Raw genomic sequence first — 27158 nt, forward strand, 5'->3', positions numbered from 1 at the left:
TAAAAAAAAATAACTTTCTACAACACTGACTATTTTACAGGAGATTTGCAGACTTTCAGAAAACAGGCTTTTGTGTAAAAGTCTCTTTTTTTTTTTCAAGCCTACAGTTAAACCCAAGCACAAAGGGCATTTCAGGAAGGAAAAAAAATTATTTATAAAAATAAGGGCTCCTGCTGAGGAAAGAGAATAATTTTATATCTCCGTGATGATCTTCCACTGAATTATCTTTTAAAGAGCAGCAGCAACAAATAACCATTTTCAATAGCAGAGCCCTGACCACACAAGTCACGTCAATGGAGTTTCTGTTGCCTGTTCTCCCTTTCCTTTTAAGCCCCCATTACAAAATGCAGCTGTCAATACCACTTGGCTGACAAAGCTGGCAGCAATCTGCACCTTCACTGTAAGGTCAAAAAAAGGCCTCCTGTCTCTCTCCTTTTCCCTCCTCATCTCACATCTTTCTCAGAGGCTGCTGGGTGGCCCTGAACTCACCAGGCACCTGAATAGCCAAGGGATCTTTCTGCACAGCTTCTATAACTCACAGACCACGTACTTGGAGGCTGTTGCCAGTCACTGCACTCATTTGAATAATTTCTATGTCCTTCAAATGAGGGCAAAATTTAATGACCCTTATGAAAGAGAGAGGCTAAAAGGGCAAGAAGAGGAACCTTTTTCTTTTTTCTTTTTTCTTTTTTCTTTTTTCTTTTTTCTTTTTTTCTTTTCTTTTTTTTTTTTTTTTTTAATCAGAGATCTCCATTTAAACTTCAGGAGATTAACAGGAATAGTCAAATACAGAGCAATAAAGCAAACCTTGCATAGAGCAGGGGAGGAGGAAGGACAGGGCAGAAAACAGCATCTCAGCACAGAGACAAACGCTTCTCTTAGACTGGGAGCTCCTTTGGAAGCAGCATGAGCTCCATCCAGAGAGCTAGGTGAGAACTGCACCTGAAAACAGACCCAGTCACCTTAACCTTGTTTAAAATTTTCTTTGCAAGACTGGCTTTCAGATGGTTTGGTTGAAATCCATGTTTCAATCACAGACAGGGAGGAATGGAGGGAGGAGAGAAGGAAATTGTAAGATGTTATCCTGTTCCACTGTTTGTTACAGAGGAAAGTCAAACCTTAACTCCAGAGTATACAAGGGAAAAAAGGGTGCTTTTCAGAAATCAGGCTTCAAGACAATTGTTCCCTGTGTCACATAGACTACTTGATTCGATCCTTTTAATATAACTTGGACTTGTCAGATTAGCAGTGCACCCTCTGAGTAATTTAAAACAACAGGACAGATACAAAGAGAGTCACAGGCAGAGAAAGATTTCAGTGATTAGATGGAGCTGACAGGCTGCCTAGAGCAAAATGCAAGCATCGATTCTACCAGAGGGCCTTTTGTAAGTTCTTCAGAGGTCAGTGGTCACTTTGATTGAAAAGCATCAGGCTGACAGCAAGGTATACAAGTTTGGCTTCAGCCAAGTGCACAAAAATTGTGGACATCAGTAAGAAAACAAACAGCAGAAAACACACAAAATGGTGAGTATCCCAATCACAGAAAGGATTTGCAATTAATTCTCTTTAAAACCGCCGAGTCATTTGCATTACAGTTCTGTCATCTAAACAATACAATCACTATAGGGAACAGAAGAGTAGTCTAAGATGAGATGTTTTTCCAGGAAGGCTGTCCGTGCTTAAAGTCCAGATATCCAAATCCCTCACTGACCTTATTCTTCTTTCAGAAAATGACTAAAAATTTGTTAATGACATAAATATGCCTAAAGTTGAAAAATGACGCATGCCCAGTAAACAAAACCCAGTTTTTACAGTTCTTTTCTTTCCAGAATGTTCAAAGAAATCAATAATGCAATGAGATTAAAACTTCAGATGTAAAGTACATGGAACTTCAGGCAGGAGCTCTACACTGCATTGCTATAAGGGACAATGTGACAGCTACTGATAAAAGACCAAGACATTCTTTACTTAGCTAATAATTTCCTTCTTTACTTAATTGATAACAAAAATAGAATCTAATAGAATAGAACATTGAATATCTCAGTTGGAAGTGACCCACAAGGATCACCTGGTCAGACTGTTGGACCACTTCAGGACTGACTGAAAGCTGAAGCATGTTGTGTTATTGAGGGCATTGTCCAAATGCCTCTTAACCACTGACAGGATTGGGGCACTGACCACCTCTCTAGGAAACTTGCTTCAGTGCTTGATTACCTTACTGTTAAGGAAATATCCCTTAGTACCACCTGAAACTCCCCTGATGTAGCTTCCAACTATTCCCACACATCCCATCACTGCATACGAGAGAGAAGAGCTCAGCACCTCCCTCTGCTTCCCCTCCTCAGGAAGCTGTAGAGAGCAACAAGGTCACCCTTCAGCCTCCTTTTCCCCAAATTAGACAATCTCCAAATCCTGAACCATTCCTCACAGGACATGCCTCCCAGCCCTTTCACCAGCTTTGCTACTCTCCTCTGGACACATTCAAATAACTTCGTGCCCATTTAATGATGGAGTCCAGAACTGCACAGTGTTCTCAAGGTGAGGCAGCACCAACACTGAATACAGTGGGATAATCCCCTCTCTTGAGCAGTTGGTGCAAAGTGTCTGATGCTCCCCAGGATGGAGTTTGCCCTCAAGGCTGCCAGCCCACATAACTGTCTCATATTAAACCCGATGGTGACAACCACCCCCAGATCCCTTTCTGTAGGTCTGCTTTCCAGCCACTGCTCTCCTCATTTATGCTTCTGCCCAGCATTACTCCATCCCAGGTGAAGAATCCCTCATTCGAACCTATTTCATTTCATCCCAGTAATCATTGTCCAAAGCTCCAACCTACTTAAATCCCCCCACAAGAATTCTTGTCCCTTCAGAGGGTCAACAGCACCTCCCAGGTTGGTATCAACAGCAAATTTGCTAATGGTGCATTCAGTTCCTGCATCTAGATCATTGACAGAAATATTTAGCAGAACTGGCCCTAAGACTGAGGAACACTACTGGTGGTCAGTCACCAGCCAGGTGTAGCCCCATTCCCTACAATCCTTTGAGCCCTGCCCTTCAGTCAGTTCTTCAGCCAGCACACCTTGTAAGGGCTCATCTCACAGCTGGGCAACTTGCCCAAGAAGGTAGCTGTGAGGGACAGTACCTAAAACCTTGTTAAAATCCAGAAAAAATACATCCACCATCTTGCCTTCATTTACCAGACCAGGTGACCTTATTGTGGGATGATATCAGATTAATAATGAAGCAGGTGCCATCTTTTGTTATGGAAACAAGCAGAAGATGCTCACATGGGACTGAAATTTATTATTTATAAGCAGAATATCTGCCACAATAAAAAGAAAGCTACAGATGTGTTATTAACCCCAGAGAACTAGAACAGTTGTTTTATGTATTATTTGGCTCAGCCCAGCAATAATTCACTGCAGTACTACAGTTTGTCTATACAGAAGATAATAGCAGAGAGTTCTTTCTGGCCTTTGTCTGAAAGAAGGTACCTTCAGCATCCCACTGTGCTCTGTCATAACACAAGCCTCTAAAAAAATAAGAATAAACTGAGAAGACCACCAGGATGATAGGACTTGCTCTTCAAGAAAAAACTGAGCTGCTTCTGAAACTGTGACATCCACAGCACTTGCATTATCCTCACAGATGTGGCTGACACTTAGTGATAAAGAAATGTAATTTTTGCAGATCTATATAACAAAGTAATATTGTTTTTTTCTTAAAAAAACCCAGCCATTCCCCATCCAAAAATTCCTGTTTTCTGTGCTGCTTTATTAAAGCACAGGTATTAAAAAAGTGACAGCATAATATCATGAGATTTAATTTGAACAGATAAACAGATTTTGAAGGTTCTGTTGTATTATAAATCTTAGATTTCCAGTGTCAATTATCTGACCACGCATGTAATCAATCTATCTCTTGAATTAAAAACATGCCTATCCAAATGTTTCAGAACAAATCCTGTGTCTACCACCAATTAATAGCATTTAATAAACACACACAAACTCTATGTCTGGAAACCTACCAAAATGCCTCTCTAGATTCTTTTCTTCTAACCAAGTAGCAGATTCTATGAAACTGAACTTAAACTTACAGGTCTAAGTCTTACTGCATAATTGTTACTGCAATTCCTAAGCCATTATGTAGCACATGTCTTACAAGCTTGACCTTGTTGCTACACCAGTAAACTATAAAATTGTTGTTCAAGTCAGTGAGAATGGATCTATTTGCTATTTGTAGTACTATGGCTGTAGTATGATTTTTATTGTACTGCTTGAATTTTGTTTGTCATGCATTGTTTGGCCCAGACTCACCCCATTAACTTCAGAAACTTAAATGAGATGCCTAATTTGGGAGCAAAGTGCCATAAGCTTCCTAAATGTGTCAACAGAGAGAAACAGGGATCTCTACCTACAGAAGATCTAACCTACCTTCTCAACAATACTCTACCTAAATTGGGAAAGGGAGAGCCTTTTAGGGAGGTAATTAGTTTGATGCAATGTTTGCATTGCTTCTCTGCTGAAAGGGAGGTAGCAAATTCTGAACAAAATGGGTAAGCAGATTGTTTGTTAGAAGACAACATCAGATTTGCCTGTAAAGATTTACAGAATTATCTCTATTAAGGATCTAATTAGAAAATCTTCTGGGCCTAACTTAGCATCAAATTTGTCAAATACCTAAATTACAGATCATCATATTTCTAAGAGTATTACAAGTAAAAAAAAACCAAAAAAACCATAACAGCTAGTAAGAGGTAATAACTGCAGTCCATTTACTATCAGGTTGGAAGGAAATAAGTGGCATCTAACTACTGTTCTCTTTCTGTAGAGTTACTTAGTGAATTTATATATCTCTGTCTCATTTGTACATCTGTGAAGACCACTATCGGATAAAATACAAATGGGCTGTATACAGAATTTAAAACTTCCCAGTGACGGAATTTCTCAACAGGCATTCATCAGAATTACCGAAAGTCTTTGAAGTCTGTTTGTTTTAAAATCAAAACACTGCTATTTTTATTCAAGCACATTGAGCAGGAACAGTTCAGGACACTGGAGTGTCAGTTTATTCAAATAAGGTATTTACTAATTCACTGACATCCCATTGACTCAACAAATAAGGACAGTCTTACACATTGCCCTTCGCTATTTGTTTATGCTCCTTCCAACTGCTGCTCTAGTGGCAGAGCTCTGCACTTGGACAAGATCCCTTTCCACATATCATATGCTATTAATGTGGGAACAGAGTGAAAAGGGAGCTCTGAATACCTCCTCATGCCTTTGCCTTCACCTTCACCTTCACCTCCTGCATTTTACTGTCTCTCCATCTAAAAGTAATCACGACCAGTGAATGCCATCCTGGGTCACAGCATCTCATAACTGGCATTATTTTAGCAGGGGATAAGTGTTGAGATGGTTGTTGCACTCCTGGAATATGTCTTTCAAGGTAGGCCTCCCACTATGACACTGGAGCAGGTACAAGACCCAAACGAGTCTCATATTCCTTTCTAGGCAGGAGCCTCCATCTTGACACTAAACATCCTCAATTGTCTCAGATGTTTTCGACACTGTTTTCTCTTTGTAGGTTGCTGTGCCCCTGACATCCCAATCAAGATGAAAACCTTGCCAAGAAAAACCACTGTGCAGGCAAATCTGAAATGAGCTCAAAGTCTGCATCAGCCAGAGACACACAGGGAAAGATGGAGGCAAGGGAGAAAGAACAAGATAACAAAAAAACTTCAGCAGAGAAGCAGGAGCTCCAACAGCTCAGCTTCTATCCAAACAAATGTGGCACGCATTCCTTCAAACAAAACTATGGATAAGTAAATGTTAACTGCAAGTGCAGTCCATGACATTCTTTTTTCTCTTCTCACTCAAGTGCCCACTATAACATTAAGATTTTACCCATTCAACATTTATCTTTTTTACCTTCTCATAAGCTTTTCTTTTTGTTTCACCATCCATCCAGTCATTTTCCTTTTCCAGCATGTCAATAAAAGCCCAGCGAATTCCTTCGGTCAACTCCTCCATCTGCAAAATATTTAGCAAACCACTTGCCAGTAAAATATGTCAGGGCAGAATCATTATAAGAAAATTATTTGGCTTTGGTTAGGCCATGAATGACTCCAAATCAGACAGTATCTGCTGTTCTTTCTTGAAGGTGAATTTCTTCTGTCTCCAGTCCTTAGACACTTCTTCTAAAAATAATTTCATTTTCATTTTGTTTTCCTTCAGGTATACCACACATCTGTCTTGAAATCCTAAAATAAACCTGGGAGATTTGCAGTGATTTGGGGAGATATCTGACACTTTAGTACTAGATCACTAGCCCATGCAGAAGAAGGAGACAGATGAAAGGCAGCTGCACAAATAAAGCCTTTTCTGTAGAGAGAGCATTCGTAGCATTGCTTGGTTTATGTCAGAGTGAAATGCACCTTATTAACACTGCCAAAGGACTGAATTTGGGCAGACAATATCACGATCCAAACACAAAACAGTGTCTAAATATTAAGCCTGTATTTAGCTGTATTTGTGAAGTACTCCTACCTTTTTTTTTTTTTTTTTTTTACCCTTGCCTGAACTGCTTCTGTGGTCTTGAACCACCACAAGCTAGGAAAATCCACCAGCAATTTAGCTTGGATGCTTCTCCAGACAGCTACATAAAGCCATGCTATATCACAAGCAAGTGAAAAACATCAATAATAGAAGTGTTTAGTGAGTATGCACACTAAGAAAACCCTGGAATAAGAGGAAACAAGAAATCTAATGGCTAAGAAGTGTATTATATCAGTCTAAAGAGCAGAAATGCCCTCATGTCTATGCATCTGTCTGGCAGCACAGACCAGCAAGGTGCATGCAATCAGCTGCTTCTATTTATTTCAGTAGATAAACCTCATAACTGATAGCCACTGAGAATACTGTGAGTGAGGCAGTTCAGGGAATCCAAATATCACTGCAGTCCTTTAGCACAGAACAAACCAGAGCTGAGATAGCACAAAAGATGACAGATAATCATTACTTGAAGACCCGTTGGATTTTTGCATTATCAGTTATGTTACATTTAAAAATAATGAAAATGTCAAGTAGCAGAGATTTACGGAATTTTATTCTATAGATCTGGTAGCTCTAAAATGTCATTAAAAGTGGGGACTAAACCTTGGAAAATAGAATTACCTTTAGCTAAATTGACATGTATGTATCAGATGTATATTTTAATCTGGAACAGTTTTAAATTTGTGGTGGAGCCAGACAAAACCTAGCAAAACTCCTTTGATTATTCATCTTTTTTTAACTCTTTTCAAAAAAACATTTTCTTATTGATTGAGACAATACAGGACAACTGGAAGAGGTCTAGCATTAAATATAACTAAACAGCCAACAGCCACAGTAAACTACATCCAAGGGAATTAGGTAACTTAAAGATATTGATGACAGAGCACTGACTCAATTAACTTCCTGCACTAATGAGGTGAACTCCCTGTATTCAGAGGTTACAAGTTCAAACTCAAGCACTGCAGCTGGGCCCTGGTGTATATTTAGGCTTTATGCACCAGCTGTAGCTGCAGGGGACAGGGGGAGAAACCTATTCCTGCTATCAAAGTTATTACTGAAACTGCTCAGGCATAGCTCTAAGAAACACTGCAGGCACTCTGGGTTCGAAACAGTGCTATATTTAGACACAAATAACATCTTTCTTGATAAATGGAGAAAAGTATCTAAGCTATGAAGCATCAGTGACAAAACATAGGGGAAAGAAAATCCCTATTACCTATTACTCAGGATTTGCTTATCACAGGCAGATATATGCCATATATCTGCATAAGCCAGGATAAAAAACAGGAAAAAAAATAAGATCTAAACAAATACGAGTGCTTTTCTCAAGTGGTTTCTTGCTGTTTAAGAAGGAGAAATAGAACTGCAAACCAGTGAAATGAAAATTATAACACTGCAAGTTATTAACTCAAAAAGCACATTTTTCAGTGGATTGCAACAGATTTCACCTGTATCTAATTTCATATCCACAGGCAGCTCACTGTAAGTCTGAATCTTGTGATCTGTGCTATAAATTTTATAGGCATCTCTTATTACAGATGATGCTGTGAGTTCAGACTTGATAATTTTTCAGCCATTTGGTCTGAAAGAAATGTATATGCTAGAATACTTTAATTAGGTCACACTTTGAGAGAAATCTTTATCTACTTTATCAACTTCTCGTTATTTTCCCTAAATTATGGAGACATGAAAAAAAACGTTCCTCCCCTCCACAAAATGAATGTTTCCTGTAGTCGCTTTCTTCCTGCTTGTACTGCAGAAGGGTGATAATTTTTAATATCCCAGAAATATCTTTGCCACTAAACTGCCGAATAGTCCATTATAAATTTGATCAAGAAGCAGGGGATTTAAAAGCTGAATCTCAGAGAGGAAATGCTAACTGAAGGCAAGAAGCAAAAGAAATGCAGAGTCTGCGAGGGAAACACATCATAAAGATTTGGACAAGCCAAATCACAGTGTTGGTCTGTCTAAAATGGAGTCCTTCCCTGAGAAAACAGTCAAACTCTATAAACAGACAAACTGAGCCTCCTGAGCTAGAGCATTGCAGGACTTACTGAGCTGTTGCTCCCAACCCATGATGTTATTTCACATTTCCTAAATGGCTGTGCCTCTCGGGTACTGAGAGCTAACTTCAACAACTATTTTAGTGAATTTTAAACTGATTGCTGTTGGAAAATCAATGGCTGGAACAGCAGATGACGGAAAACCCACTGAGAAAAATATTAACTGAAAATATATCAGAAATTATTGTGAAGGGCAATTAATCATTTGAATCTACTACTGAGAGAAGTGCTAATGTAGTTATGTTTAAAGTTTTAGAATGAGAATCAACTGCCAGCTATTCCCTGTGCTCCACAGCATAGAACAATATTTTCCTTCACTTTTGAGAAAAAAAAGATTCAAATCACAAATATAAACTCATTATGTGGCTCTAAGTTTAATTTAGCCCTTCCCTGAATTTGAGCTGCACATCAATTGCACTTCACTCACCTAAACTACACTTGTAGTACAGTCAACTTAAAAAAAGTTGCCCTGAAGCAGAGAGATCTCTATCAGTCTTAAATAGCCAGTAAAAACTTTAATTTGGAGAGTTATATTAGCTGTAGTAAAGCACTTCTCACTGATGCCCTTCATACCGTTCCTCAACAACTTGGGCATCATTCTTAACTCAAATCAATTGTGTTCAGCCTGTTTTTCTTCCAGCTAAATATTTTTCTGAAAGACTGCATAGGGAAGGAATGGACAGTGTCTAGATGGACAGAAAGGGGACACTTCTTCAAATTTGTTTCATATTCTCCTTGGGTTTTTTGTTTGTTTGTTTGTTTTTTAATTAAATTAAAGCACTTTTAAGAATGTTTAAACTTCGGTCTAATAACAGACACAATTTGTAAGGAAGAATCCACTAATTCAAAATATCTAGACAGAGATCTCAGGGGACTCACCATCTCTTTCTTGTCTTCTTGAAAATGGGCATTCACAAACATCTTACCCACAGCATAAGGGAGGGCATTTTCAACAAGGTCCACACATTTATCCCACTGAGGCAGCAAAGTTGTGGTTCCATGGATCACCTGTTGGGATGTGCAGGTAGTAGATGATAACATCATAATATTCAAGAACAAGTCTGCATCCACACAGAGTATAGTCTAAAGCATATTGATCAGATATCTACACCAAAAGGAAACAACAGTGATACTTTATAGTATTTCTATTTTCATCAAGTTTTATGACAAATCCTTTGAACTAGACTAAATAATTATAAGATAGCTTGTATCTTAAGATACTTAGCTACAGCACAATGGTAATCACTTAAAGAGGCTAGACTTAGAGGGTTTGTTAGGGGAAGGACTCCCAAGTGCAAATTTTAGACTAATCTTGGTAGTCTGTCTGTGTTAAGCAGAAAAATCCCTGTTGTGAGGCATCTCCTGAAAAAGTTCCTCTCTCTCCACTGATCACGTGAGAAGTGTAGGGAGATTAAACCCATGAACATGATGAGGTCAGTCCTTAGGAAACATCTGCTACAGAGCTCTCCACTGTCATGAACTTATCTGTGCTAACTAATAGCTAACATTGGTAGGTGCTTGTCCACACCTTTATGCCATTTACCTGCTGGTTGCTCTTACCACAGCCTGCTGCTTACATCCCCTTTCTCAAACAGAATATTTTCAGGAGGTTTTTTCCCCCCAAAATATCAATCCATCTTATGGCAGAAAGATGTTGGTGGAAAAGCCTGCATATTTTATTTGAAAATGGTGGTTAAATCCACACTTCTAGGCTCTTATGGTGTGTATCATGATGCCTGATCTTCAAAAGAGAAGTAGTCAAGAATGAACAAGGCAAAATGGAGCTCAAGCTTTTGATGCCTTCCTTGGTTTGTTTCTCACAGGAAGAGGTTGTTACAGTGGACTGGTATTTACCCAGTCAATGGGTAGAAGTTAATTCTTTTAAAAAGTATGCACAACAAAATATGAGATAAGCCCATGTAAGCAACAGCAGTGCTGATTTAAGAAGCTTCTGTTGTTTTCAAGGTTCAAAGAGTTCCCTTTCCACTTAAGAAACTTAAGCTTTTCCACTGAGAAAAAACAAAATCCTAGTGCAGTAGTTAACACCTTTCAGCTATGTAAAAGCAGAGTATAGTCAGCATAAGACTAAGTCAGGTGGGACAAGGATTTTGGCTTCCCAGAGATTATACAAGCCTCTTAAGAACTGATCCAGCAGCTTCTGAGCCTCTTCTTCCTTGCAGTTTTTCCCTCCTTTGAGCCCAAGATTAAATTCCTAGCAAAACTGAAGGGTTCAGATTTGTTGTTTTCTAACAGGAAAAGATGTTGGAAAATTCCAGAGTAGCTTAAATTTCAGCTATTGAAGGTCAGATATTTTGGTAGATCAGAGATTGATTTTCTCCATCATATTGTCTGTAATTAAGCTTAATCAATGACTCATGCTTAAATACACCAGTGAATTGCATTTTCAAGTGCTTTTTATTAATACTGTATATACACTAATAGATTTTCAATGACAGAGAGAACACTGCTTCTGTATGAAAACCACACTATCCAAACCAATACATAACAAGGTAATAGTTTCCTCAGCAGAGCCAAATTTGAAAATAACTCCTTTTCCAAATTCTTCAACCCTCATATATAACATTGGACTCATAAAAAAAAAATAGAAAAAAAGAAGAGGATTAAAAAAAAGGAGAAGAAAAATTTACTCCAGGGTCCAAGCAAAATCACAGTGGAGCTTTTCCTGATGCAGGGGAAGAGAGTAAGTAATGGCATTAGTCATCAGAGCTTGAAATGCTTTCTGAAAGCTCTGACTATGCATTAGCCACAGAAAGAGTCAGGAGACAGAGCTGGCTTTTAGACTATGACATATTATTATTACAACATAATAATTATCATTATTTTGAGGGAGTCTTGACTGTAAGGAGGACAGGAAGGCAGCACAGGCTGTGAGGCCAATAAAAATAGAGCTGAGAGGAATAGATTATATCTCACAGCTTGTTTATTGATATTTATGTTACAACAGCCAACTAAAACTCCCTCAAAATGGTCTTTCTAATATTAATGTACCACTCTAAAACACTGTACTCCAGGTAGTAACAGTGACTATAAATAGCAGGTTTCAAGCCCTCCCAGTCAATTCAGAGCTCCACGACACAATTAAATGATCTCTTCCCCAGATGCCACTGCACATTTGCTAGAACTCAAAGTACCACTGCAGAGGAGCTGCTGATTGTTGGTGATGTGGTAATCAAAGCACACTCTCTGGAGGCAGCAGGTTTGTGCTATTTCTCAGCCTGCGGTTTTGTGAAGTTTCACTATGTCTTCTCTCCTCTCTGCAAAGAATTTAAGTGTCTCGATGCCAGGATTTCTAAATGTAAGATGTAAAAGCCACCAACAGAAAATTAGAACCTGGTAAAAAAAGGGCCATGCTTATGATGAGTGAGGCTGACTGATTAATGAATGAGTGGATGATTTAATGAATGAATGAATGAATGAATAAAAGATATCCTTTGCATTGAGAGCCACTGATTCATCTCATGGTCATGTGTTTTCAGGAATCATTCAGCATTTTCTTGGAAAGAAGTGGGTGGGTATTTTTTAAGATCCCAAAGGATATGTGTGCCTTTAGTTGTCTATCCTCCACTGAACAAATCTGTTCAACAAGATTTTACTTTGGACTCCATTTCACACGTCCTTTCTGCTGACCTGTGAGGTCTGTTTCTTCGAGCTGTTTACTGTGTTTAACTTTAGCTGTTAGCTACTAGATATTGCTGTTTACTGCACTCAACTAACTCTCAGTCTGAAGGTCCCAGGGGCAGATGTTGGGACTGAGCTACTGACTCACGGCTCCTATTGTGCCGTTCTTAAGTTTTCACAACCACTTGCATGAAACTCTTGATGACGCTGTTAATAAGCATTGAATCAACTTAAATTGGATTTCTCCCGAAGCTTCTGGAGAAAGTACCCCAAGAAGTGACAGCAGCTGGTTAACATATCAAAACGCACGGTATCCAAAGCTTAAAGTTTCCTTCCAGGAATTATTCTGGCTAGAATATAACTCAGTATTATGCTGCAGTCTGGCTGATGGCCAGCATCAATCTATTTTACTGGGCTAGCAAAGAATGCCCCAAGAGGTTATACACTTACAGCCTTGTTGCTGTGGTTCTGACAGCCAGTTTCTCACAATTTTGCATGAAGAAAATAGCATCTTTTAACAAGACTGACTGGATTTTGATTTCAGAAGTATAACAGGCTGCCTTTCATGTCTATCTTCCATCAAGCTATTGGAGTTTATTTTTAGGTGTGTGATCAACACTATTCGAGGAAAGACATTATGGGTGCCACCTGCATGATGCACCAGGGAGGACACAGTACCCACACCTCCTGTACCACACCACTGGCAGCATTATGTCAGCTTCCTCTCATCATGTCACCAAACAGCTAATTTTTATAATGAAGGAAAAAAATTACCATCTAAACTAAAGTGGCTTGGAAACAAGAAGACAAAGCACCTTTCTATTCTGTTTTTCATCCATGGTTTTCTTTAAGAGCCTTCACGCTGCCCCCAGGATTGTCAGGGTCTCTTTCTATTCAGGGTTCACTTAATGAAATACATGTATTTTACATAAATGCCCATATTACTTAATAGATAATTAGCTCTACTTTCATAACTTGGAGCAATGACTGATGTCTTCTGGGGCTTCTGCAATCCCAAGCTGATCAGCTTGCCTGTGGAAATGGCTAGCATATGGAAAAGCTGAAATCTTAAACCTGTGTTTTACCAGAGCTACATTCATGAGCGTGCAAATGGCAGGGTTTTTTTAATCTTAGATTTTGGCTAAACAGGTTTGGCCTGCAGGAATAGCACAGGTCACGTGCTGGCATGTAATTCAAAAACTTTCCAGCTTTCAAGTTTCTGTATAAGAAGACCAAGGTTTTTAAAGAGAAGTGTCAAAGACATTTTTCCTTAGTGTCATATACAAGGATATATATCTTACTTGTTTTAGAGGGAGTCTTTAACAGGTAAAGGTTATTCAAGAATGATACCCAGCATGGAAAATATTTCATGTTTTGCAAGGTATAAGCAACTATAAGGGAAACCATTAGTGTCAACACCAGTGCCATTATGAATGGTATAAAAACATTAACTTACCCGAGAAAATTCAAGCCACCGATACTGAAAACGTCTACTGAGGTTAAATAACCTTGAATAAACCATTCTCCACACCAGATAGTTGGCAAGAGTCCTGTTAAATCAGACATATTTTTATTAGACATATGAATGCATACGATGTGTCATAAAGCACTCACAGAAATATCTCTACAAACATTTCAACTGAATGGTGGAAATGTCACCTTGAAATTAATGAGTGACAACCAAAATGATAAATTCCTATTACACAGAAGAATCTGTCTGATTGCAGCCAGTTAATATGTAATTGCACCATGATTACCATCTTCTAGGGGATATTTGTAACACATTCACCTCTTAGTATGTCATTTTAGGTATCGTTTTTTTCAAAAAGCAGTTTTCGTTTTCCATAGAAGTGGTAAGAACTGTGCCATAATAATTTTTGCATAAAAGTTCTATTCACAGATAAGAAAATAACTTAATTTTCTTTTGTAAATCAAAGAGAATGTTATCTGTCCTCACTAGGAGGGCACATAAATCATAACTATGAAACAGAATAGATAACCGTCCATCCCATATATACTATCATGATCTCATAATTTATTCTTCCATTAGAAGCTATCAATATGCTTTTAAAAGTTCTTGCTACCCACAGAGTTATTAAAGTATTACCACTCTTATTTTGCAGATGAATAATTAAAAAACCAAAGGAAAAAAAAAAAGAGAAGACTCAGTAACAAGAATCTCGTAAGAATTGAGGATGAGGGATCCAGGAAGAACTTGTTTAAGATTCCCAGGAGACCTGATATCCATGCCATTCCAAAACTTCAAGCACTTGACTGGAGTATTTATCTAGTCTGGAGACTGATCTTTCCCCATGCTCAGCAGTGGCTGTATGAGGTAAAGATGTATTGCAAAATATATTATACTAATTAAACTTCATCTAATTAAACTTCAGACAGTCTCAAAATAAGTTCACTAATGGCCCACATGTGTTATTTTCATCTTGTCTTACACATGATATTTTTCAAGGATAGTCATTGCTCTAAAGCTATGGATATCCAAATGTTTTCTTTACACTGGGATATCCATAATATTTTGGGCAGGGCATAGTCTTCTCCATAGGAGGCAAAATTGCTCCTTTGCAACTGCAAATGGTGTTACGGACCATCTGAATAACTTTTCCATCTCTAAAACATCCATTTCTGCAGTCTCCCATGGGTGTAGTTGTGGAGCATCTGTTGCTACAGTGTCACCTCACTGTTGTCATTCACAGACACATCCCATGATGTCCCATTCTTTGAACCATAACAGGTTATAAACACACTCTGTGGGCATGTTGCCTCCACAGCAGCATTCACCTGAGCCATAACTTGAGTTTTCCCCTAACTAAGCTCCAGTCCATCCACACAAAAGCTTTACCTCAAGAAACATCATTTGCTGGATGTCTACATCCAGCTTACAGTCAGGTGGGGAGGTGATGAAGAGGTGACAACAGAGTCTTAAGGTAAGTTGTAGCTGCATACTGTCTGTTAGTAAGTGAGCAAATGATAAACCAGTAACCAGCATCTGCACACATCCAGGTGGGACACTACACCCCGAGCAGATGAGTGGCTGTGCACCCTCCATTGGCTGGTGGAGACGTGCACTGGGGACCAGTCTGGTCAGCCCAGTGCCCAGGGACAGCAGGTGACCCTTGGCTGTCCCTGCAGGTTGCTCCAGCTGAACTGAAGTTTGCCCAGATGTGCACACTCAGCAGCTGTGAATCTGTGACAGGCAGGGAAAAGCCTCTTCTACTCATCAGCTACATCTGCATATGCTTACACACATAACTCGTCGTACATAGGAGAAGCTGAGGGTGCAGTCTCAAGCCAGCTAACACCCCAAAGGCTTGATCCCTACTGCTTTTTGTGGCCAATGGCAACTTCTACAGGGTAGTAGAGAACTGCTGTGATTTATAAGTCCTGCTTTTACAGCCCTCCTCATCTCTCACACTGGGCATGTTCCCTCTTTTAGTATACAGATACATCATACAGCACACATAAATCCCCACAGGAATCATAAAACATATCTGAAAGAGCTTTTTAGCATAAATAATGCAGACTTTTAACACAGTGCATGGTACAAAAGCCAAAACCAGTTAGCTCTGCTTAGGTGATAAAACCATATTGAGATGGGGGTCATTAAAAATTCATTCCAGCGTATGAAGTATCAGAAAGTATAGATTTTCCTTTTAACATATTACTGACAATGTGAAATTTCCCCACTCAATGGCAGCTGAAAGAGTTCTAAAAGTGCTCATTTCTCATTGGTTTTGTAAATGGCTGGAAATCCACAAGCCTCATAATTGCCTCACGTATTTCAGCAGAGCTGAACAGCATCCATGCTCCTCCAATAACTATTCTGTGGATCTAAAACAGAATTTATGCCAAGTCCTAGAAATTAAATGCTTTACACATTTATTCTGATCAAAAGTCTTAGGTAAAAACCTTAGCTAAATAGATTAATGGTAAACCAATTATGTGTTACACTTCAGTACTTAATTGTGCTGGAGAAGCTCTGTCAAATTGGTAGTCAAAGACTGAAATTTGTAAAGTATGAGTCTCCAAAAGGTGATTTATTTAAAGAGAGTAATATCTATGGCAATTGGAAACTTTTCTACCAGGCATAAGCAATGAAGGCAATGGTTAGTTTCAGGAAATATCCCATTCTTAGTTGAGGTTTGAGTTACTTTGGGAAGGAAAAGAAGGCTGACATGTCCTAACACCGAGGTGCCTCATGAGGCTGTACTAGTTCCTGACTGTAATCACACGAGAATCCACTGATGCAGATGATGCATCAAACAACACAAGGTTGGGCTTCAAAGCACAGGGGTATGACTATTTAAAGGGAGGTTACAACTGGAAGAAAGCTTGAGGTGGTTTGTTGTTTTTTTGAGGGGCAGTGTTTCTTAATTTGTTCTTTACAACAAAACAAAACCTTATTTTATCTGAATTTGTTTTCCTGATTTGGTGATGATCTTTTTTTCCTTTTTGGATAACTATATAAACTTAAAATCAGTTGGGTATCTTCACTTGGTTTAAAAATTGACACTATTGGTTATGAAATACTCTGGTGCATATCTTGGGGTGATTTTTATCCCAGTTTCACAAATCAGTTCACTGGGGCTCAGAGAAGTTAAACTCTTCACATGGAGCAAAACCCAACACAGAAATAAAAACGTACAAATCCTCTCTCCTCTTTCAATGAAACCAGACTATTTGTTGTTGTAACCTTTCAGAAGGGTGCAGTACATAGGCCTATATTTTAACTTCAAACTGACTGTTAAAGGAAGAAGTGTAGGTTGCTCTAAACCAATGTGACCATTATTGTCATACACACTCCCAAAGGAAGTGGCAGAGAGATTGTTTGCTGGGACAGTTAAAATTATACCAGTGGTTATGACAATCTGCTACAGAAGTCTCTGCCCTATCTGGGAATTAAGTAGGTTGCTCATATAAAATTCTGTGAGTTTGTGATATTTTAATCAACAGACAATGGCAATTAAAGAGGATAGATTTAATATGAGATAGATGGCAAATTAACTGACATTTTAAGAAAAAGATCCCTTTCACAAATTCTGAGATCTCTTTGAAAATTGTATTCAAAATTGAGTCATTAATCAAATTAAAAGTACTGAGAAACATCTACTTCTATTGCTAGAGGCACTAGTTCAAGTCAAATCATTGTGATGTGTCTCTGATTTTTCAGAGGCCCACTGGGATCAGAAAAGAGATTTAGTGCCCCCCCCCCGAAGAAAATTCCTCTTAGCTTCAGGAAGTACAAAGTACTTCTCTATTAATTGTCCCACACTGCAAAGACAGGGTCGGGTAAAACAAAGAAAACCAGTTACTCATTCTGACATCCATGAGAATAGTAAAGCTCTTTCCTTCAACAGCTGCAAATGTTTCCAAAATGACAGGATTTGCTCTATCTTATTTATGGCTCACACAGAAAGCACCAGCCCACAGGTAAGAGGGAGGGGATATAAGGGGCTCCTAACTGGTGCCAGCACACTCCCCACCTGCCCCCTCACATGGCACAGCTGTATCAAAGCTCCACCATTACCTCATTTATACCAAATCTACATCGGTGTTTCAGCGTACACCTCTTTGTCCTCTAGTAGATACTACACTCCAGTAAAAATCAGCTGGCACTCCAAAAAAACCTGGAAACTTCTTACAACAAGGTGTGACCTACTTCATCACATAATGAACACCTGACATAAGAGGCTAGGTAGCCCAGGGCTGGTGGGAGCTTCTGCAGGCTAAGTTACTCAGCTGCTTGGGCAGCTTGCTACGGAGAGTCATGCTCCTGGGCGGGACTTACAGCAGTGCCCTGTGGCTTGGGAATTTCAGATGGACCTGCAAACCACACCACAGCACGTACATCAAGCTGCAAACAGCAACCTGATTATATTCAGCAGGGTTATCAAGTAAATAATAGCCTTATTCTACTAAATTAACTCTATAGCATGCCAAGGTGCTATTGCTGAGTAACATTGCCATGTGAATGATTTCTTGATTCAAGATCGTTCAGCAGGTTCTCCAAGGGAGCAGTTTTTAATATGGTGATTGTGAGCCCATTGGACTTGTCACCTATATCACTGAGAACTGCTGCTGTAGTCAGACTTAATTTTCACTCCATTCTTCCCTCCACCTGAAACTAATTTCAAAGAGTACTTTGCCAGACCCCTGAGCCACAAACCATCTTTTTGTGCCATTTTGAAGAGTTCTCATTCCAGCAGGGTGCTCATCTGGGAAGTGGACATACAAGGAATGGGAATAAAAGTGTAATTTAGAGATAGGTTTGCAACTGAAAAGAATACAAACTTGGTCAAAGTACCTTCTTCTCCTAATAATGCTGCATATCCTGACATGATGAGAAATTAATTCACATTCTAATCATTGAAGCAAATCTAAACTTTTGGAATGCTTTAGTAAGAATTTGATTGGTCTAGTTACTTACTGTAAAAAACTAAATTCATTTTATTTGCATTAATTTATTTAACCTTTAAAATATCATATGGAGAATGATAAATGAGATTATCTAAAAGAAAATATCCTTGTTAAGCTTTTAGAATTCACTCTACAGAGAAATGTTTAGACCTCATTCTTAGGAGTTCACATTCAAGTTATTTCCTAATTTTCTCAGGCCAGATAACAAGGTTACTACCGGAGCAAACCATGACATTTCAAGAAATTAACACTATCAACCTCTAGATAAACATGAACTTTCTTATCATGCAGTGACTGTTTGGATGAATTTTACATACAAGAACCTAAAGTCTGCTTTGGTTGAGTCTAGCACTATAATTGCCATTTCTAACATTTTATGGTGCAAATTTCTCTTAGCAGAAAATGCCTAATCCATTAACAGCTATAAGGTATGCAGCCTGAATATACTGCCTGCATAATGGCACAAAAACAAACACTGCTTTTTTGTCCCTCTCCCCACCCCAACCAGTATGGATCAGGAAGCTGCTCTTGAGCTTGGCTGAAGCCAGGCATTGCCATTCTTTCTGGTTGTTACTCCAGGCTCTCTCTTCCACGCCAAACAGGTTGGCTTAACTTCTCTTGAACATTCAGAGATAGATTTTCCTTGAATAAGACCCTTACAGAAAAAGCTTACAGGTATTTACTTTGTAGTTACAGAATAAATTTGCATTTATTTGTACACAGGGAATAACTAATTCTCTGTTGTCTTGCTACGTATGCATCCTCTAAATCACTGCTTTAACCCCACCAACATAACTAACTATAAGATACAAAACATGTACAGCCAAAAAATTTTGATAGCTTTCTTCAGCAGATTGGTGATATACTAATATTTGTCTGAACTTTATAAAGTAAGGATGTTTGATGATCTGTAGACAGATCAATCATTTTTGGTTTTCTTATAGTTTGATCTACATGGTATTTTTACAGGTACAATGAACTAATACAAGCATTCTTTCACTGGAGATATAGAGCAACAGAATAATGTTTCTGGGATAGGGATTTTTTTTTTTTGAAATGTATATTTAGTTGTGGCCATACTGTACAATTAGCAAAGATGATTTTTTAAGAAGATGTTTTAAAGATGTTTTTTTAAAGTCCAGGAACACATCTCAGCAGAGAACAAAATATCACTGAAATCACTTAAATATCATCAATGCACTACAGAATGGGACATCATCTTCATGAACACTTTTTCCTGACACTGCCCAAAGCTGTCTTGCCTTCATGTGCAAAGCACATCTATTATATTTCATCTCAACTACTTTCATTTTATATACAGGTGTTCATGATTTGACAAGATACAAGATCTTCACAAGTAAGAGATGTTCAATGCATCTGTAAGATGCAGCTTTGCTGCAACCTGTGTTTTCAGTAAAAAATGTGTTGAAACTGCAAATTGTCTTGCTGTGCAGAAGCTAATATTTATGTCCTCATTCAGACAAAACCAAACAGAACTTTTGTCTTGATTCCAAGAATGTCTGAAACACCTGGAGAACCCAGGAAAACCCCAGCACTTGATGTGTCCTCATTAGTGTGGGTGAAACCAACAGAGAATCCTTACTTTTTCCTTTCATTTTCTAGTATCCTGAATAAATCTTTGAAGTATTGGGGAACACGGACAATCACATCTTCTGAAGGACCTATATCTTTGAGCTCAGGATAGAGTCTGGTGTCAATCACCTTCTTGATGTATCCCAGCCAGTCAAACTGTAATGACAAAGACAAGGCTGGTTAAAGAGGACTATGAAGAGAAATGATTTATTAATGATTTATTAATGAAGTTGCACCTTTGAGATCAATGCTATACTTTTTAAAATTTAAGAAACTGCACTTTGTCATTACAATTTTTTCCCAACCTCAGTATGTAAAAGAACATATACTGTAATTTGAGTATACACATTCCTCATGATAGTCCTTTAACATGCTGTTCTGCACACTAAAGGCAATTTAAAGAATCTATGTAAACATTAAAAGAATAATTTTGCAATTATCTCCCACCAACCTGTGGAACCATGGCACTGAGCTCTGATATGTTCATTTTATTGTACATCACCTCACTTGTTCGATTTTCATATGGAATCATGATCTAGGGAAAACAAACAAACAAACAAACAAAAACAAACATCAAAACAACTATTTTATTGCAGGAACCTGCTCTTACATCAATCCTGTCCATCATAATCCCAGTGCGGAAATATCTCATCACCCATTTGCCAAGAATTCATAACACTAACTTGCCTTTTTAAGGATGGCATTTAACTTGGAGAAATAGAACAGAGTTCATTATCAGTTTAACTCATTACTGAGAAATTTCACTGCATGTCTTCTTTGAACATATTTACTCTGATTATATGTTGTATATTGTTTCATAAGAGATAAAATACACCCAGACCACTAATATTTATTCAACACTTCATGTCATGTAGAAGCCAGCTCCAAACTATATGTATTAAAAGGTCATATCTGAGATAGGTATATGCTGAAAGACATCTTGTCTTTCACATTTGAACATGTTCTTGTTATGGCTCGACTCCATCTGAGGCAAGAGACAGATACACACAAGTTTCTCTTCATTTTACCCCAGCATTCTCATTTCCATAGCACAAAACCTGGATAATATAGGCCAAACATGAATTAAAGTGTTCTCCAACCTGGCCACTCATCTGGGTGTCCAGAGGAGCCAGATCTCAAAATCCTTTGTAATGTCAAAATCCAAGGACATAGCAAAAGAAATCCTAAATATAAAGCAAAAGGACAAAGGACATTCTCTAAGATGTCAGCATGGATCATCATAGAAGACCAAACCAAGTACAAGACACAGCTCAAAATTTTCTCAGTGCTCAAGAAAAACAAGAATTCCCAGTGGCAATTCCAGCCCCTGTCTAAGCTAAATCCTATACAACAGGCTGTATATTGTGCAGTTGAAAGAGCACAGAGATTGACGCCAGACTAACCAGACATCTGGCAGTTCTCCAACCAAAATTCTCCAGTAAGTGTCTGCGGTTTTACTATTGCTCAAGCCACACAGAAAAATAAAATTACTCTCTTCTGCCATTCCGCAAATTTCATTTATCTGACAAATATTTAAACTCTTTTTGAACTCATTTGCTCCCTTCCTCTCACAATGTTCCCTCTTCCTCCAGTAATTCAGACCTACAAGTTTGTTGTACACAGCAAGCTCTCTCAGGGCACCCCACTCCTTCCTACACCCAGAGTATCTTCCCTTTATTCTTGTTGTCCCTCTTCCTGAGCACACAAGTCCTCCATCATGTACGTTCACTTAAAGTGAACACAGGGGAACACCAAATTCAGTAAAAGCTCAAGTAACAAGCAGGACTACCTCCATTGGAACCACGGTAAAATGTTTATATAATTCATGGTATTCATTTGGGATCATGCAAGAATCTATGCCCTTGGGCTCATGCCTAATATCTGGATGCATTTTGGGAGGATTATTCATGCTAAAGGGAAATCAGGTAACCATGAGCAAGTATGGATTGTTGCATAATAGTATATATTAGTGATCCTGAAGGCTGTTACATGAACCATGTCATTGATATGACAACTTCACCTATGTATGTTGTGGAATAAAGCTCTGTAAGACATGAACTAAGTGAAACTACCAGAGATAGCAATGCTTTTTTCTACTACTTCACCAATAAACAGAAGAAACACTTCCTGTTTTTCAAGTCTTCTGAGTCAAAACAAACTATATGCTTATTAGTCCATCTAGTCTTGGTACATGAAGCGAAATATTGTGCTTTATTGAGAGCAAAATAAAATGGCAAAATTTCATCTCCTTTCTCAAACTTTTGGTGGTTTCCTAATACTGCGGCTAGCTCTCTTGCTCTGGTAGGAGACAACTTAGAGCTCCTACGAGCAGGATTCCTGCAGTATCCATACCAAGACAAGAATGTGGGAAAGGCTCTTTCAGCCTGCAAAAGTCCTAATACACAAATTAAATCCCACAAAGAAGCAAAAAATGTTGCCAAGTAAAACTGAGTGTCAGAATCTGCTTAGCTTTACTAAGTTCAGTAGGTCTCTAAATGAAAACTCATGGAGTTTCATAACCCCACCCAGGGTAGCCCGAGAAAGTAGCTCAGGGACCAACTATGGTGCTCCTGTAACCACCACACCCTCTCACCACCAAAGGTCAATATTCCACCTCAGTCTTGCATTGCTTTGAGGATGTTCCTCAGAGAATCAGCTTTCTTGAATTGATAGTCATCTATTAACAAAACAGCTGCACAGTGGGGACTCAAATTCTACCCAAGCTCAAAATTAGGAAATATTATCAATTTAAAGAACCAAGGGTATTTGGCTAAGTTCCCAACACCCATCCAAAAACACTGTTGCTAAGGCTCTTAATATTATAAGGCTTTCCATTTTGAAAGAGGACTGCACTTTTTTTTTTTTTTTTTAAACCTGTTTCAATACCATATTAAAGTACCAACCTCAGCTATTTTAACTTCCAGTCTTAGAACTGACTTCATATCAGATTCAGCTCGTGAAGCATTTGCACCCAGAAGCACTGCTGTATCAACCATGAACTGCAAGAAGGCATCTCGGTACTGTAAAGAAAAGAAACAAAAAAAAAAAATTTAAATGACCACTGGATTTGCACTTAAGCACAGCTGTAGCAGTAGACCAGAAGTGCACAGCTTTAGCAATCAGTGGAGTCATTTGTACTTCTATGCACAACCAAAGCTGTATTCTCCTTACCTTGAATGCCTGCTGTCATCAAGCAGGAAAGGAGAAATAATACAGTAAACATATTCTGCACAGTAAATATATCCACTATGGTTCACAGAGAATAAATCTCAGGAAATGCAAATTACCATTCTGGATTAGACTGACAACACTTACAGTGGGATTAGACAATGAGTATGAGCATGCATGAATATTTTAATCAAAATCATACAGTAACCAGTACAGGACTGAAGAAGTACTTACATATAAGTGCAAGCTTAGAGACTGAGAAGATAGGGAGATAAAAGGGCACTCCACTGAGCTCTCTCTTCTATTCCTGCCACTGCACTGCAACATGTACCTGGTACAGTGCTGTGCTCTGCTCTTCCTAGGCTACCCTAGTAAAGCACATTTTAGTCTCAGTGTGTATACACAAATGTTAGCTGAAATCACTGTGTAATGATACCATAGTGACTTCTGTGCTATCCCCCTCCCAACATAATCTCTCAGGGATTTTAAAGGGATAAGATTGTTCCTCATCACTCCTACCAGCCCAGCTTCCAGCAAAAGCAAAAACATATTCCAAGGCATTCATTCTCACCTTTAAACTTTTAGTAGATACAATTCTTTGCAATTTGGCATCATCCAATCTGACTGATGTGGCTAAAAAGCTCACCATACTCTCAGGGAACTCAAAAGGGAAGCAAAACTGTAGATTCTTACTCAGTAGCAATGAGTTGTCCCCCCTGACAACCCAAGGGGGTTGTTGTCTTTGAGCTTTGGGCTGCATATGTTGGATATTGCCCACGGGCCTTCATCAAGTGAGAGGGAAAAAGGTGTTATCATTGTCAAATATTGACACAGTAGAGCCTTTGGCCAACATTAGTGGTTCACAATTGCTGTCTACAAAAAAACAGTAAGAGTCTAAGCTATAGCAGAGAGACCACTGAGGAGGGGGAAAGAGAAAATGAGTACTTTAAATCTGTTGAGGAACTCTTGTTCCCTTCACTAAATGAATTCCAGCAAACTTGATGTCAATAATTTCAGGCTCTTGAAATGTGCTTAGCCTCCTGGCCTGATGGATCCCAAGGGGCAGGCCCAGAGGGCAGCTCACTGAGGCAGCCCATGGACATGACAGCTTCTGGGCTCCACTTTGTTGAAATATTCTTGAGCCTCTGGGGACTTTGTTCATAATCTGGGAACTCCCTGTACCCCTCCCTGAGGGACAGGAGGGCTCCCACTTCCTGCAGCTCAGGTGAAGGTGGCAGTCACCCCAGCAGCTGCCAAAAAAATGATCAAAGGGGTCCCACAGGCTGTCCTCTAGCTGACTCCTAATTACAGTCATAGAATATCCCAAGTTGGAAGGGATCCATAAGGATCATCGAGCCCAACTCCCTGCTCCTTGCAGGACTACCTAAAACTAAACCATATGACTAAGAGTGTCACCCAGAGGCTCTCTGAACACAGACAGGCTCAGTGCTGTGACCACCTCCCCAGGTAGCCTGTTGCAGTGACAGACCACCCTCTCAGTCAAGAAAGATTAGGGAGGGTCAAGCACCCTTTGAGCCCATGCCAGGGAGAAGCTTACATCAGAGCTGGGCCCAGCTCCCAGAGGCCATCAATGGATGCAGCTCACAGAAACAAGGCCAGCAGACTTTGTCTGGCACACCCATCCTTAGATATGGTGCTCACTGTGGAGACATGCTACAGTCATTTGAGAGACCTGAGAGCTAGCAAAAAAGCAGGACCCCACAATAAAAAGCAAGGCTGACCAGAAGTAGCAGCAAGGCAAGGCCTGCTGCCAGAAAAATAAAGATGAAGCAAGGCTCATCACCAGAAGAGACAGTAAGAAATTTGGAGGACACCTACCCTGAACAAAGGGAGTATATATCCTATCAACATTTGGTTTTCCCGGGATATTCTATTGTGGGAAAGTGTTGTAAATGTCTGTAGCTAGCAAGACCATGGTCTCTGTTTATTGAATCTTGCTTTTAAAAATATAATCCACCTTATCGTGATGTCATGTTTACTCTGCACTCTAAAAGATCACTGATGATGAATAAAGTCAGACATATATTGCCACCGAGTATATGTCTCGCCTGGCCTCAACTTTTTTCTCCATTCTTATTTTTTCCTCACTGCATTCACAAGAGGTCACACACTACAGGACATGCTCTCCAGGCACTCCTGGGTAACTGTCCCTTTCCTGTCAGGGTCTCAGCCCCAGATGATGCTTCCTAAGGAAGGATGCAACTCTGCATATCCCAGGCTCCAGGGAGTGCCTTGGGGCCTCTCTCCTGGTCCTCTAGCATGCAGGAGGTGTGCAGTTGTTGAGGAGTTGTGCTGCCAAATGAAAGAGCTGTGAGGGGTCATCAGACCACACAGCCTTGGAGGGGATGAGAAAGATCAACCAGATCCTCCCTGAGACACTGCAGCAGAAGAGCAGGAGGAGCCTGTGCCCATGGAGATGGAAAGCAGAATCTCCCACCACGGTGAGGTCTGGAAGTCCTCTGTCCTTGTAGAAGATGAGGGCAGAGGAGCACTACCAATTGGAATATGGCATGTGGCTGAACCTGAGCCCCTCTGAACCACCAAAAGGAAGGAGCAAGCATCTGTGGTAAGAGACTTATTACTGCAGGGGATGGAGGTCCCCACCTGCCAACCTGATTTGTGATCTAGGGAAGTCTGCTGCTTGCTGAGGTCTTGCATTCAGGAAGGTTACCAAGGCTTGGTCCATCCCTCTGCTCTTCCTGGCAGGCACCAATTATCAGAGGTGACCTGGGAGGGATCAAGAATGGGTACAAGGCAGAGGCCTCAGGTGATGTTCTCCTTGATCCTACCAATGAGGCACAAGTGCCCGAGAAGGACTTGACATATCCTGCAGATTAATATATGTATATGCAGCTGGTGTCTGCAGCAGAAATTTGATTTCTGCTATCATGGGACCTTCTCTGAGAATTCACAGTGGTTTGGAAGAGGAGAAATCCATTTAACTAAAGTGAATATCTCTGCTGATAGGCTAGCCAATGTGGAAAAAAAAGCTTTAAGGTAGAAACAGTGAGGGAGGGACTGATTCCTCAAAAAATATCCAAGAAAGATGAGGATAGGGCAGGCAAGCCAAGGGCCCTGGTTGGTGGGAAAAGAGGGGAAAATGCAATCCACAAAAGAGAGCTGAAATGGAACCCCTTTGAGGGTAGTATGTAATAAAGGAAGTGCCTGAAGGTTGGCCTTACAGGGAAAGCTCTCAAGGCCATACTGAGAAATCAGCATGACTGGATAGCCCTTGGAAATACCTTTACCAGAATGCACACAGCCTAGGGATCAGACAGGAGGAGTTAGAAGTCCATGTGCAGCTACATGGCTAAGACCTCACCAGGATCACAGAAACATAGAAGGATAGCTTGCACAACTGGAGTGCTGAAATGGATAGATATAGAACTTTTAGGAAGGACAGGCAGGGAAGTCGAGGAGATGGAGTTGCTCCTTATGTGAGAGACCAGTGGAATAACATGAAGCTCTACTTAAGCTCCTTCAAGCTCAAGAAAGATCCATTCTGACAAGTAGGAAATCAAGTAAAGGTGGTAGGAGACTTGCATAGGTATAAAAGGAACTCTTAACTGAACTCATACATAGGAAAGAAATGTATAAAAAGTAGAAGCATGGACATGACCCAGAAGTATAGATGGAGCTGCTGGCCGCTCTTGCAGGGATACAGTTAGTAAAGCCAAGGCCGCCCTGA

The 27158-nt window shown here is 39.6% G+C and overlaps 1 protein-coding gene across 1 annotated transcript in view; it reads right to left on the bottom strand.

Moving 5' to 3' along the window:
- Positions 1 to 27158, bottom strand: part of PHEX (phosphate regulating endopeptidase homolog X-linked) — a 105732-nt gene that overhangs the window by 49392 nt on the left and 29182 nt on the right. The window contains exons 7-12 of the mRNA XM_008505955.2: positions 23185 to 23301; positions 20733 to 20816; positions 20292 to 20437; positions 13713 to 13806; positions 9497 to 9625; positions 5931 to 6032 (exon numbers count right to left, since the gene is read on the bottom strand). Coding sequence (XP_008504177.1) covers positions 5931 to 6032; positions 9497 to 9625; positions 13713 to 13806; positions 20292 to 20437; positions 20733 to 20816; positions 23185 to 23301 — 672 coding nt within the window. The remainder of the gene's footprint in view (positions 1 to 5930; positions 6033 to 9496; positions 9626 to 13712; positions 13807 to 20291; positions 20438 to 20732; positions 20817 to 23184; positions 23302 to 27158) is intronic.

Source organism: Calypte anna, chromosome 1, assembly GCF_003957555.1.
Source record: "Calypte anna isolate BGI_N300 chromosome 1, bCalAnn1_v1.p, whole genome shotgun sequence".
Classification (NCBI taxonomy): Eukaryota; Metazoa; Chordata; class Aves; order Apodiformes; family Trochilidae; genus Calypte; species Calypte anna.